Source organism: Cottoperca gobio, chromosome 21 (assembly GCF_900634415.1).
Source record: "Cottoperca gobio chromosome 21, fCotGob3.1, whole genome shotgun sequence".
NCBI lineage: Eukaryota > Metazoa > Chordata > Actinopteri > Perciformes > Bovichtidae > Cottoperca > Cottoperca gobio.
The window spans coordinates 13,926,384-13,939,318 of NC_041375.1; the positions used below are offsets into that span (position 1 = coordinate 13,926,384).

At 38.9% G+C, this 12,935-nt stretch overlaps 1 protein-coding gene across 1 annotated transcript; it reads right to left on the reverse strand.

The window, feature by feature from the left end:
* Positions 1 to 1,091: 1,091 nt before the first annotated feature.
* Positions 1,092 to 5,447, reverse strand: tbr1b (T-box brain transcription factor 1b). The gene is made up of 6 exons (XM_029459088.1): positions 4,745 to 5,447; positions 4,399 to 4,553; positions 4,076 to 4,197; positions 3,646 to 3,804; positions 3,325 to 3,386; positions 1,092 to 2,605 (listed from the first exon to the last, which is right to left on the reverse strand). The coding sequence occupies exons 1-6, from the start codon at positions 5,434 to 5,436 to the stop codon at positions 1,762 to 1,764; spliced, it is 2,034 nt and encodes a 677-aa protein (XP_029314948.1). The 5' UTR covers positions 5,437 to 5,447; the 3' UTR covers positions 1,092 to 1,761.
* Between the last annotated feature and the right edge of the window lie 7,488 nt (positions 5,448 to 12,935).

Consider the following 12,935-nt stretch of genomic DNA (forward strand, 5'->3'; position numbering starts at 1 on the left):
GTCGCTGTCTGTCAGAGTGAGCATTTACACACACGCACACACACACACACACACACACACATACACGCACACACACACACGCACACGATTTAAGACAAGCTAAATGCCACACGTCGTCTTATTGACAGCTGTGAGCATCTTCTTCACATCGACATTCCAATTAAGTGCATATTTGGGTTTATTATGCATCAGTTCTAATTTTATTGCTTAACTTCACAAATTTGATATCAGCGTTTAATTGTGTTTTCTTCTTCAAATCACGCTATTAAAAATCTAATGAGAAGAGCGGAAATATGAGTTGAATCATTCAACCAACTAATCAACTTGCAGTCAATTATAGTGAAAGCAACAACAAAAAGCAAATATTTGATAAAATGATGTATTATGAGGTGTATCCTTCCTCTCGTCTTGTGCTGGTCCTTTGCGCATTTTTACACAGGCAAGACTTTCTTTTGATGTGTCACTTCCTTTGGCTGCCGAACAGAAAACTGGTCAACTTCACAAGTTTTTTGTGTAACTATGAAGTTTTCACCTTTTTTAGGCTGGCAAACACAGTCATTCCAACCAAATGTTGTTGCTTCAATTCTTATTGTCGAGTCAATAACATATCAGGTACTTTTCACAATCGTTAATAACTTTTTAACAAATAAAATAAGATAATAAAACATTTTTAAACACGCTGACATATAACAGTGTGTCGCTGCATTGAAATTACTCATGTTTTCACATTATTTTCAGCTCTATTTAATTGAACTTTTTCTTTCCCGTTTTTGTCACGGGGAAGTCTCATTACACGAAGCTTTGAATCCGCAATGTATGTATTTATTGTGATATTCTGGATCAATCAGTGCAAGATTAGTACAAGATTGTTTCTCATCTTAAGAATCATCTGATTGGGATCATTTATAAATTATCATTGTGAGATTCAAATATTTCTTCACAGTGTCCTGATATAACCGCTTTGAATTATTGGAAACATGATGATGCGTTCAAAAGTCAAATAATGGATTTGTCTGTTCAAAGACAGTTTAAATGCTTATTATTTTAATAGGAGCATGATAAACATTTTTTTAATGAATTAATTGTCCTGACGATAACATCATTTATTAGGTTTCAATCACATTACAGCAGATACAGAGATTTTCACAACAGCATAGCATACAGGCTATGGAAAATAACCATTTTAAATAAATAAAAAAGGAAACGAAAATAAGACTCCAAGTCTACATTACCAACATTTATAACTTATTTAACCACAGGTATCATGAATGTAGCAGTGATCGTCATAAACTTTTGGTAGCCTACAGTTTGATAAAGTACAAAATACATATTTTTTTCGCTGACAGGGATTAATATGCCAGCATATGCTACACAAGAACATTTCATGTACAATAATCTCGATATTATTCTTACTAACAGTTTAGGCTAACAGAGGAGATTTTTGAAACACTTGCCTACTTATGAATCCGATTTGATCTATTCTGTGTACATCCAATCACTATCACCAAAGGTTCAATATTATGTACAACATATTCACAATTACAGTGTTTTCTTGAAACAAGGCGCCCAAGCCATGGAGGAATTTACACTTTGGCCATTAACTGTGACAGTCCTTTACATCTTTTTATTTTTATTTTTATTGATTAACCTGTAGATAGATAGATAGATAGATAGATAGATAGATAGATAGATAGATAGATAGATAGATAGATAGATAGATAGATAGATAGATAGATAGATAGAATCACTTTTCTTGTTGTTTTAACTGTGAGGATAGAAACTGTAATAACCAATGTCCTTTGTGCAGTTTTTCTCACACTCTCTCGGTGCCAGCAGCTCAGATTTTAATGGGGACACTGTCTCTGAAACCGGCGTGGCAGAAGGTGAGATTCGCCTCCTTTTCGCCTGTTCAAAGATACCAGAGTCGCTCGAATCAATGGACTTAATGGAGGACGGCGTCTCTATCCAGCTCGACTCTGATGTCATGTCTTTGGGTTTGGTCTCCTCCAAGCCGTTGATCGGTGACCTCTCTGTCGGGATGGAGTCGCCCTCCTCAGTCAGGTAGTTGGTGCCCGCTCTGCCAGCGATAGAGTTAGCGGGCCAGCAGGAAAAGACCGCGCTGGATTTGCTGTTTACGCCACAGTACTGCGGCGGAGTGCGTCCTCCCCAGCCTGACGGGTCTGCGTAATAGCCAAGAGGCCGGTTGGAGCAGCCTGCAGTCGGCAGGGGAAGAGCCTTCACTCCGGCCGCTGCGTAGGACAGCAAGGTGGCCGCGTTACCGGCGAAATCAGCGGCGTCGTATGCCGAGGCAGCAAAGTCCAGTCGGTTGTTGGCAGGGGTGACAAACCATCGCTGCGGGGGGGTGGCAACAGTGGGCTCGTCGGTTTGCTGCGGGGACAGCAAGCTGTTGCCGAGTGGGACGCTGCGCTCCGTGCCAGGACAAGTCCCCACGCCAGGGTGAAAGCGAGATTTGGCATAAGTGCTGGCAAATTGGTCCTGCAGGAAAGAGCTAGGCATGGCATATCTCGCACCCGGCACGATCTGTGAACGCGGAGAGTCACCCGGTGATGGAGTTAGGCGGTCGATGTCGCAGCCTGTGTAGACACTGAAAAGATGGAGAGAAAAACAGAGAAACAATTCAGTGACTCAACTGTGCACTATAGCTGGTTCTCTAGAAGTCAAAGAAATGTAGGCCAATATTCATCAATTTATGTATTATGGGGATTCTCATGTCTCATATATGGGGGGAAAGAAATCTGCCTTTCAAGAGAGAATTGTATGATTTTAAAACATGTATGGCATCAAACCTAATCTTTACGCAAGTGGAGTGTTTCCAAAGAGGCCCACTGCTTTAGAGAAATCATTAAAAATATAGATACATGCAAAGTTTCATTGCCAAAAAGCTATCGCTTAGTTCATTTGTTTCACATATGAATTTTACGGGTAAATGTCTGTTACAATCGTGAACAAATACATGCACGAATGGCAAATTCCTCGCTTCAGCTGGAGTCAATTCAAAAGTACAAAAACATTCAATTTGTTTTTTGTTATCTTATGAGGCTATTTTGGATATATATATATATATATATATATATATATATATATATATATATATATATATATATATATATATATATATATATATATATATCAGAAATATAGAAGCACATTTAATCGTTATAATAAGAAGTAATCTGGTTGTTGATTAAGAGTTTTATGGAAGCAAATTACACCAGCATCAAATAAAATAAATAGGCTACCCTTAACACAAATACAATCGAATAAAAGTACAGAGTTTTTTATATTAATAAAGGAAAATCTTACGTGTCATAGTTGTCCCGAAATCCTTTAGCAAACGGATTGTGGTCGATTTTCAGTTGCGTGATCTGTGGAAAAATAATGCATTGATTAGAAAAACAAGGGACTGCAGGGTCAATCTCAAAAATAATATTTCTTATTAATTTTCATGATTCCTATTTAAATCCGCAATGTTTTATATCATAGTTTGAAAATAAATTAAAAATAAACTATTAGCCTGTTTGAAAATGTAGCAATTTTTTTTCTTCTTTTTTCAGCAATATCTAATTTATTAAAATACGTAAGAAAGTTGTTCGGGGGGGTTTGTGTAATATGAAGTGGTCGTACATCGGTATTCTGGTAAGCTGTGACGGCGATGAATTGCGTTTCTGTGAAGGTGAAAGTCTGGACTCTTCCTGTTTGGCTGGTGTCCTCTGTCCCATCCTCGTTTACTTCCACCACATGGAGCCTGGGCTGGTACTTGTGGAGAGACTGGAGAACCACCATCTGGAGATCCAATTAAAAACGGAAACTCAGCTTCAAACTTTGCATAGATGCTTAAAGCAGAATGCTGAAGTGATTTAGCTTGATGTTATCTTTATTTTAAGATGATCGTAAATAACGCAGCACTATTGATGTTGCGCTGTAGATTATACGAGTAAGGAACCATTTTAGATGAAAATCATAATTTGATATCTATTAAAAAAGAACAGGAAAATCATTATATTACATAAATAATCCAAAAATATTTATAATCATAGCAATGTTGTGACATTACCTGTCCCGTGTTGTTTGAGGCACCCTTGTTGTTTGTAAGCTTTAGCTTTCCAAATGATATTTCTTGACGCATCCAGTGCGCTCCGGTGTTTGGTGAGTCCGGATGCATATAAACCCTATTACCTAAAAAAAGAAAAAAAGAATTCGCAGAAATACAGAAAATTAAAACACATAACATATTTTCTCATGAAAAAATGTATTCGTTTGCCAGGATTTGCCTGAGTGTCTAAAAGTGGTCAAAATGTTTCAAAATAAACATAGTTTTGATATGGAATTCCAAATGTTAATTGCAAAATAAATGTAGGAATGAATTCATTATAGTACCTATTACATTTGTGTCTGCTTTTCCACATGGCACCCACTTGCCTCCTTGAAATCGCCAGTGATTTGGATCAGCAAGTATTACATCCACAAATATATTGTAGTGAGCAGTTGGGTCAAGGCCAGAAATGTTGAAGCTTAAAAATGGGAACATTCGTCTGTGGAAACAAAAAAGAAGAAACAGATTTAGAAAACGCCTCATGATTTCCGTTTTTGTTTTTGTTTGTGCCTTGAGTCCGTTATCTTTTTTTATTTATGGAAATAGTGATTCGATGTTATTACACATTGATTTTCTAACTTTGAAAATAAAAGCTTCACACTTATGTAGCCAAAACATTCGCACACTTACCGTCCTTGCTTTGTGATGATCATCTCTGTTTGGTGTCTGTGAAACTTCAGCCACAAGGCCCTGTTGCACAAATACACCTGCGCTTTCCCCGGAACCAGTCCTGCTTGCGCCGTGGAAAACTGGTAAAAAGCCCCTCCTTGGTAAGTGTGTCCATACTGTTGCGCGTAGGGGTAGCCCGCTGTCGGGTAGCCTTGAGGAGAAGTGTTGGTCAGAAGGCTGTTGTAAGCTCCATTAGTTATGACCGGGTGATGGGCCATGTAACGGCTGGGACTTCCAATAGAAAAAGCTGGGTGCGCTGGTCCATGCTGAGTCGGGTAAGGGAACATGGCACTGGGAGCGGCTGAGACTGACTGTGGATGGGTAGATGGAGAAAAGATGTACCTTTCTCCTGCAGATCCATCGAAATTATGACGGATGTCAGAGACTCCGTGTAGACCAGGAGAAGGTTTGCCCCTCTGGACGTCCCCTGATGCGTCCTTGGAGTCGGGAAAATGGTCTGCCTCTGACTGATTCGTCATCTCTCCAGAGTTTTTTTTCAGAGGTGAACTTCTCTCCAGGTTGTCACTTGCAGATATAATAGGATGGTCCTGCAACGAAAGCTCTGATCCATCGGAGCTAGAAAAGCCACTGCCCACATTCATAAATTTCTTGGAGAGATCACTCGCTGGCGAGATGCAATTCTCGATCTGCATAGCTCGATAAGAAGCCACTATTAGCTCAACCTATATCACAAGCTTTTGCATGCACCTTCCCTAATCTACAATTATGAAAACGCCTTGCTATGACTTCTGGTACTGAAGGCAGCACATTAGCCAATTGACATCATCCTGCAATAAGAAATGATTTTCTTTCCTTCAGTCTCCCTGCTTTGCTAATGAAACACGCATTGTCATTGGTTAACTCAAGGCTGTAATTTAATTAGACAGCTCTTAATTAGGACAATCTGAGGAGCGCTGTGAGCAAAGTGATGTGTTTGTAGTGTGACATGGGCCTTTATTTGATTAAAATAGATGGACTCTGACTGTTTCTGATGTATATGAACAAGAAGAATAAAGATAAAAGTACTAGGGTTATAAAGATAATTTTTCTACTGTCAGCTGTAAGGTTATCCGCGTTATTTACCTATTTATGCGCCATGAGTGCCAAAGTATGTCTGCCGGAGTAAGCAAGATATATTATTAACACACCAAAAATGACAGTCTATGACAGGCAGTGCATCTGATGCCTTAAAATGTTTGTGGTATAGCGTGAAATCATGGCATCCCACTGAAGATGTGTTTATGAGTCCCAGGGCTGATAAATATTTCATACCCTAAAGTTATGAACCAGTGGACTGATAACAGGGCTGCTGTGGCAAATACATCTCACAGAAAGTGAAGGAAAAATCATAAATATGTGGAACTATTTTTAAAACATTTAAGAAAATCCTTTTTTTTTTGTCTTTTGAAGAAGTTATTCTAAGAGTTAGAGGCTCAATAACTCATATTAATTCCAAATAGTTTCACAAAATGAGATCTGTCTCAGAAAGCATTTCCCACCAAATAATATTCAAACAAATATCAAATAAGAGGTATCAAGTATCTGAGATAACAGGTCGTTTGTTTTTAGTTAAATGTATGTTTAATTACATAACAAATACAATAAAATAGAGCATCTTCAAAAAAACTTGATTGATATACACGCTATTATATGGTTGTAAGGCCTTTTTAAATTGGATGTATACACTTCTGGTTCATTGTACACTTGAAGAATAATGTAAGTCAGGCAGGTGTTGATTCAACACTGTGGTCGTTTTTCATGGAGATGTATTCAATGTGCATTATATTAAAATGTTCTTATTATGTGTGTAAATGGGGGGGGTAGACAAAACATTAGAAACACCTTCCGATATCAAGAAGTGAAGTACAACGGATAACTTTTGGTTTAGTTCTAGTGCAGTGTCATTAACAGTATTATCTGAACCCGACAAGGTTAAGAGAAGACCAATCAAGGCTATTTCACTGGTACATCCACAAGTTTTTATCTCTGAGGAACTGCCATGAATCTCTGAAGCTAACAAGAGGGGTCATTACAGAAGGACTATAGGGTCCAGCAATCTATTCCTGTGAAACAGGACAAGCACAGGCTTGTCTGTGCCCACGTAAATGGGCCACACTCTTCTCTCCTCATTACAGGATTATGGTTCACTTCCTTCACTGATCTTTATTAAGCAAAATGGGCTGACCCCCCCCCCCCCACCCCGCTGAATAAACCAATTGTTGAATCACAGATGCAGCAACTCAGTTTGTTCCCCCAGGTGCAATGGTGCCTATTTATCAGACTAAGTCTTTTCTTTCTATTGGCTCAGCCAAGTGGACAGTGGACATAACCAAAGAGGAGGGGGGCTGATTTGTTATGCACGTGGCCAGCCCTGTCCCTCGGGGAGGAAGCATAGTGCAGATTAGAATCTCTTCCTCCTGCCTTGTACAAACCCCTCCATTGACCAGCTGATCTTAATGCACTAGATCCAAATGAACAGTATTTATGCAATTTCTACTCCAAAATAATATTTTTTGACTTTAATTTTAATTAGTGCATGTATAGATCTTAAATTATTTAATGCAAGCGTCAAAAAAATAAAAATCCTAATCTCAATTGCAACAAACCTTTTTTTTATCAACGTTAAAATATCTCTCAATAATCTGTGAAAATACAAGAAAATATATATAATCATAAAAACAGATTTTTCATAAAACCATGTCTGGTTAACAGTGTTCAGTTGAGCAGCTTTTTCAAGTTGCTGTATCACCATTTTTTATTGTTGTGCCAAAGGAATCTGCTTGCCACCTGGGTCTAATCTAATCAATGTGAATGACAAGGAGAGAAAAAGCCTGAAAGTGAGCACCGGCTTAGGGACTTTACCTAATACCCAGCACTGTCACTTCAATGATATGATCACAGCACACAAAATGACAACAAAATTATAGCCAGCAAGGATATGGGGACATAGTGTGCTACTCCAGTCAGGTGAAATTGCTTTTTCCGACTATGAAATGGCTTGTCTCTTGTCGGATGGGTAAACATTTCCTTGTCAGGCCAGTAATAAGGAATGAGGCACACTGGGCTGAACTAAGAGGATCGAGCCAAGGTTATTTGGGATTCATGACAGGTAGTGGCTTATATTACAGCGGCACTAAAAATTTCATGGGAATGCATTTAAGATGGCCTTTAAGTTATTTATATGTTGTTTTCCAGACGTCACATTGCAATTTCCATCAATAAATCAAAGTGAAGTATTTCTTCCTTTCTTCAAAGCTCCTTGATTTATAAAAAAATAAAAAAAAATAAAAAATAAAGGACAGAACCTATACTTACCTTAGTTCTTTAATGAACTAGTATGACTAATCTAATCAAGTGCGTTGTGCTTTGCTAACATAACTATTACCCCCTGTGGTTTCTTGCCATCAGTGATCTGCTCTGTCAGAGGGAATCAGGGTGCTCTCTGGCAGGAAGGACAGCTGGAGGCGTGCTAAGGGGCGGAGTGGACAGTTGTGGCTTTTAAACCCTTATTATCTGTCCTCCCTGGACGCACCAAGACACGCGTCTACGCAGAAGTGCACTCCTACACCTGCTCATTATTGATGTCCAGACCCAACCGTGATTCTTTACCACAAAGATCGCAGCAAATTAACCTCAGGACAGGTGATCGTGATGTTCGGTGGAAATACAAGTGACATGGCTCCTGTGCTAATACCTGAGCCTGCTCTCTCGAGATTATTCACTCAAAAACAAATATTTATATATGTGGTGATTTATCTGGAGCAGAGAGCAATACAAATAAACAGAGATTTTATCTTGTTAAAAAGCCAACAATGTATCTCTCTGAAAAAAGTCAAACTGTTTTCCCATGAAATGTACTGTTTAATTACAATTTATAGGAATATAAATGACAGAATAAAGATTTTTTTTAAACTGTATTATTCAAAGTAATATAATTCAGTTTATTCATGGTTATTGTTTGATGACCTCACCACATACTGTTCAAATTCAATTCATTACATAGTGTTTTTAATATTCAATATGGAGTATGTTGCAAGGTCATAATGACAGTCTTTTGTGAAAGATCATCAATATGCCATTTAATATTCCACATGTGTTTGTCTCTTGAAAAGGGCCGAGGGTAAAGCAGATGTCGTTGTTAGGGATTTTTATCTTCCGTCTTTCTATTCCTGTCAGTTGTTTCTACATTACCGGACAGTGTGGCAATTAACAAAGTCCTATGTAAATATTAACATATACAATATTAGCATCATGAGCTCTACACACTGCTCAATTGAGACTTCCCATTTTCAAAAAAAAATGTCAATACAGATGACGCTTGTGTAAGAATTAATGCATAATTATAAATGTGTGAATTTTGTTTCATACCAATTTCATAGCAAAGTAACACTTGAAAATATCATACTCCTCTGGGTGCTACACACCCTTAGAGAGTAATGCTTACAAATGCCTCGTGCTCTCTGATGTGTATTATATGGCTTAACAAATGAGGATATAATGTCAAGAATTACAAAGTTAGTGGAAAGGCTAATGTCCCTATGAAAACTTCTTTTATCACCTGCTACTGACCCGTTATCAACTGTTTGGTTTGTTGCTGGTCTCTTTAAACTTTAAAGAGCCTGTGTGGCTCGGGGAGTGCAGTTGGGGTTTGTGACCATTTTGTTATTTCTGCTGTCATGCACTGTCAGACGTCTGCAAGTGAAGAACATGGCCCCTGTCCCCCAGTAAGCCCATGGCATAAAACATTCAGACTAACTCCACTTTTTAAGCCATTTCTGATGAAAAGCACACTGAAATGAAACTGACTTATGCCAAATGAATATTATTGAATCGCTGTGATTGTGAGGCTGATGTTTGTAACTTTGAAATTATTTATAAAACATCAGTTCCATTTTAAGAGTATAGCCATGCAATGAAGTGTGCACTTACTCCTTTGAGAATCCTCTGAGGTTTTCCCAAGCACTATCAGCCAGAAGCTGAACAATATAATATGATAAAAACAGAAGGCTCCAATTCAGGAACTGAAGCTATAATGCGAGCCTGCATTGCCCAGACAGGATGAAAATGAGCACTAATGAGCCAATCACATCTGAGTCTGGCTGCGTATTGTTTAATCGATAACTAGGTTGACATGGTGATGAATAATCTAAAAACAATAACTCATAAACCTGTAATCTGAGTAACCGACTAAATGTGGTCACAAATACTTTTAGTTATATCCAACTGTTGATTTACCTGCAACAGAAACACTTTTTAAATCAAACACAAATGCTGCACAGATCCCTAGAAATAATAAAAAAAACACAGAATTCTCCTGTTTGAAGAGAAAAAATTTTGGGGGACAAAAGGAGCAAACAGGCGACTGTCGTGTTACAAGAATAATCTTCATTAAAATCACAGGCAACAACACCAGGCCAACACACAGCTCATTGGGCATGCAGTGTGAAAAGAGAGGCCCACAGATTATCACTCTACGTAACTCATGTTTAATTTATCCAGGAGCAATATTGTCAAGAGCCCTACCATTCCGAAGAAATACAGGCAGATAAAAGCTGCAATAAGACCTAGGGAAGACCAAAAATAACACAGGCTTTGAGTAAAATGTCGCAAAATGGAGAGAACACGCTTGAGAGTGGAAGCATTAGAGACGTCTTCGATACGTTTCGCACAGCTTCACAGCAGTGTAATATAGCTGCTTTCGGATTGTTAATATTTCAAAAGATGACTTCTAAATGCATCTGACGATAAAGTGTTCACCCAACAACCAGACATGATACATGGCACTTAACCTTTGCTCTGATTTGGAACTATTCTACTAAAAGTTGCACCTTCACACGAGACTGGGCATCGTATAATCCTTAAATTTAAGCAAAACGAGCGGAAAAAAGCAACATAGTCTTACATTCGACTCTAAGAAGTACCTCAAACCAGTTTCTGCGTGCTCTATGGTGTGTTTTTCCCTCCTTCTCCTCCTCCTCCTCCTCCTCCTCCCCTCCTCCTGAGTGAAATGGAATTGCCTCTCACATTCAAAGACAGCTCTCGAAAGGTGATAATAGAGCTACTCCCTGCTGTCTGCAGGCAGGAAATAGGAAAGTGGCATATGGGGCCAGGAACCAAATAGAGAGGAAATGTGACCAGGCAAGGGAAGGAACTAAAGCAAAGGTTAATGATCAGTTCTGAATTCTACAGGGAAGAGAACCATGTTCCAAGTTGAGAGGAAAAATAAATGTGACATGATGTATGTCTCTACCGCTCACATCTAGGCTGTCACAAACAAACACGTGGAAACCAGTTTGTGTTTACCAACGGCATTCAATGCAGTGTTCCATTTGCTCTCTTTTTTTAAGCAATAAGAATGTGTAATCCATACATCTGCACAGGTGCTACATAAAATCTCATGTTTGAGAGAAAAGAATACACAGTGATGAGAAAGATGAGAATTACAGACAGTACCGTATCATCAAGAGAGAATCCATCCCTACAGCTTCTCCAGCATGCACCCAACAAGTGCGAACAACTGGCTGGTGTACTACCGGTGCCTTATAGCAGCCCGAAACGCTCTCCGGCCTGCAGCACATCTCACAAGAGCCTTTTACGAAGTGATCCACCCTTTAAATGAGCAGGAAACCAAGCCGCTGCACTGGGACTGAATTAGAAACTGATTTGTGTATGAGTAAAGAAGAAAACGAGAAGAAAAGAGAGAAGATAAATCACAGAATGACTAAAAAGCGTTTGCCGCAAATGCGAGTGAAAACATGAAAAGTCGTGCTTTGAGTGCAAGGCAGTGGGTGTGTTATCATTAGGGGGGAAATGGGCAACATTAGCAGGGAGTTGCTTTCACATTTTCACCCTGTTACCACACCTTTGTTGAAGGACTATGCCCTTTCAACAGAAAAGCTAGACCCTTTAACTATTCTGTCTTCAGTAAAGAAGGAATCCAATTTGAAGCAATTTGCACTCAGTTTGATCTTCTGCTAACATTTATTGTAAATTGTATTATTAGTTATCTAAACGAGTGGAGGGACACCAAGGAAAGAGGAAAATGAAAAGTGACTGAAGCTCAAGAATCAATGTCACGTACACGTGGAAGCATTTATGTTACAATTACATGTAACATGTACAATAATAAAGACATATCAATCTTAGTATACAACAGCTGGACATTAAAGACAAAGCAACATCACACAGGACGGCTTTTTCCAGATCTGACAGCTAGATCATTTGAAGCTGACAAGATAACACTTAAATGCAAAGGTGACATGACAGTGTCTTCGGAGCCAGATGGATCGATACTCTGCTTGTCTCGTCAGGATCTTGGAGCAGTGGTTCTGCAGCCATGTTTTTTTTTTTTTTTTCACGCTGCCGTTCTGAAAATAAGCTATCACTGTCTGGCAATATCTGGTACGTTATCAATGAGCAGATTTCCTTTCTTATGTTTTGCACTGAAATATTGATACATTCAGTTTAACAAAATAGCATAGGAGTCCAGAGGAGACTGAACCTTTTACTCATTCTTTTTATTCGAGAAAAAGTTTCAGTTAAGCTACAGTTTAAGCTTCATAAATGTGCTGCAAGGTGTAATGGTAGAAAGCAACTAGCCATAAATAAAGATAAACATCCATGCAGGTGACTGAAAAGCTCTGTGTACGAAGATTTGATCAAAATTCTAAACTAATTGGTGGCCATAATTATGGGACTAAAATTATCAATAATCTGTCAACTCGTAGTCGCAGTCAAAAGGCGCTCGATGAAGCCTACTTTTCCAAAACGTCCCCCAAGTGAGACAGCCAAGAAGTCCCTTAGATCAGTTCGAAAAACTCGGCAAGTTGCCTTGGTGATCATCCAGGCTGCACCGACTGGCACTATCTCTATTTTTTTCCCCTCTCCCGTCTACATCTATACACTTAAATAAAAAATCAAATTCTATCTTTCAAATATTCAACAGTCCCTTTTCCCTGAGAGAGGTAAGGAGTATTGTTGAATTATGCAGCCAGACAGGGATCTCCCAGAGCTGGTCTCTACAGGCATCACTGAGTAGGTCTGATCCCACTTGAGTAGCATCTATCATGGTGACATCATCATTCACGCAAGGAGATATGATAAGACAGTAGTACACTACTCTACTACTTGAGCCAACTCTAAAGCAGGCAGT

Bases quoted from the DNA above. Each gene is read 5' to 3' on its own strand.
- tbr1b (XM_029459088.1), bottom strand. From the start codon at position 5,436: ATGCAGATCGAGAATTGCATCTCGCCAGCGAGTGATCTCTCCAAGAAA. The intron at 4,554-4,744 runs GTAAGTGTGCGA...TTGTTTCCACAG, and splicing joins ATCATCACAAAGCAAGGACG to ACGAATGTTCCCATTTTTAA. The intron at 2,606-3,324 runs GTAAGATTTTCC...CCATCTTTTCAG, and splicing joins TTTCGGGACAACTATGACAC to TGTCTACACAGGCTGCGACA.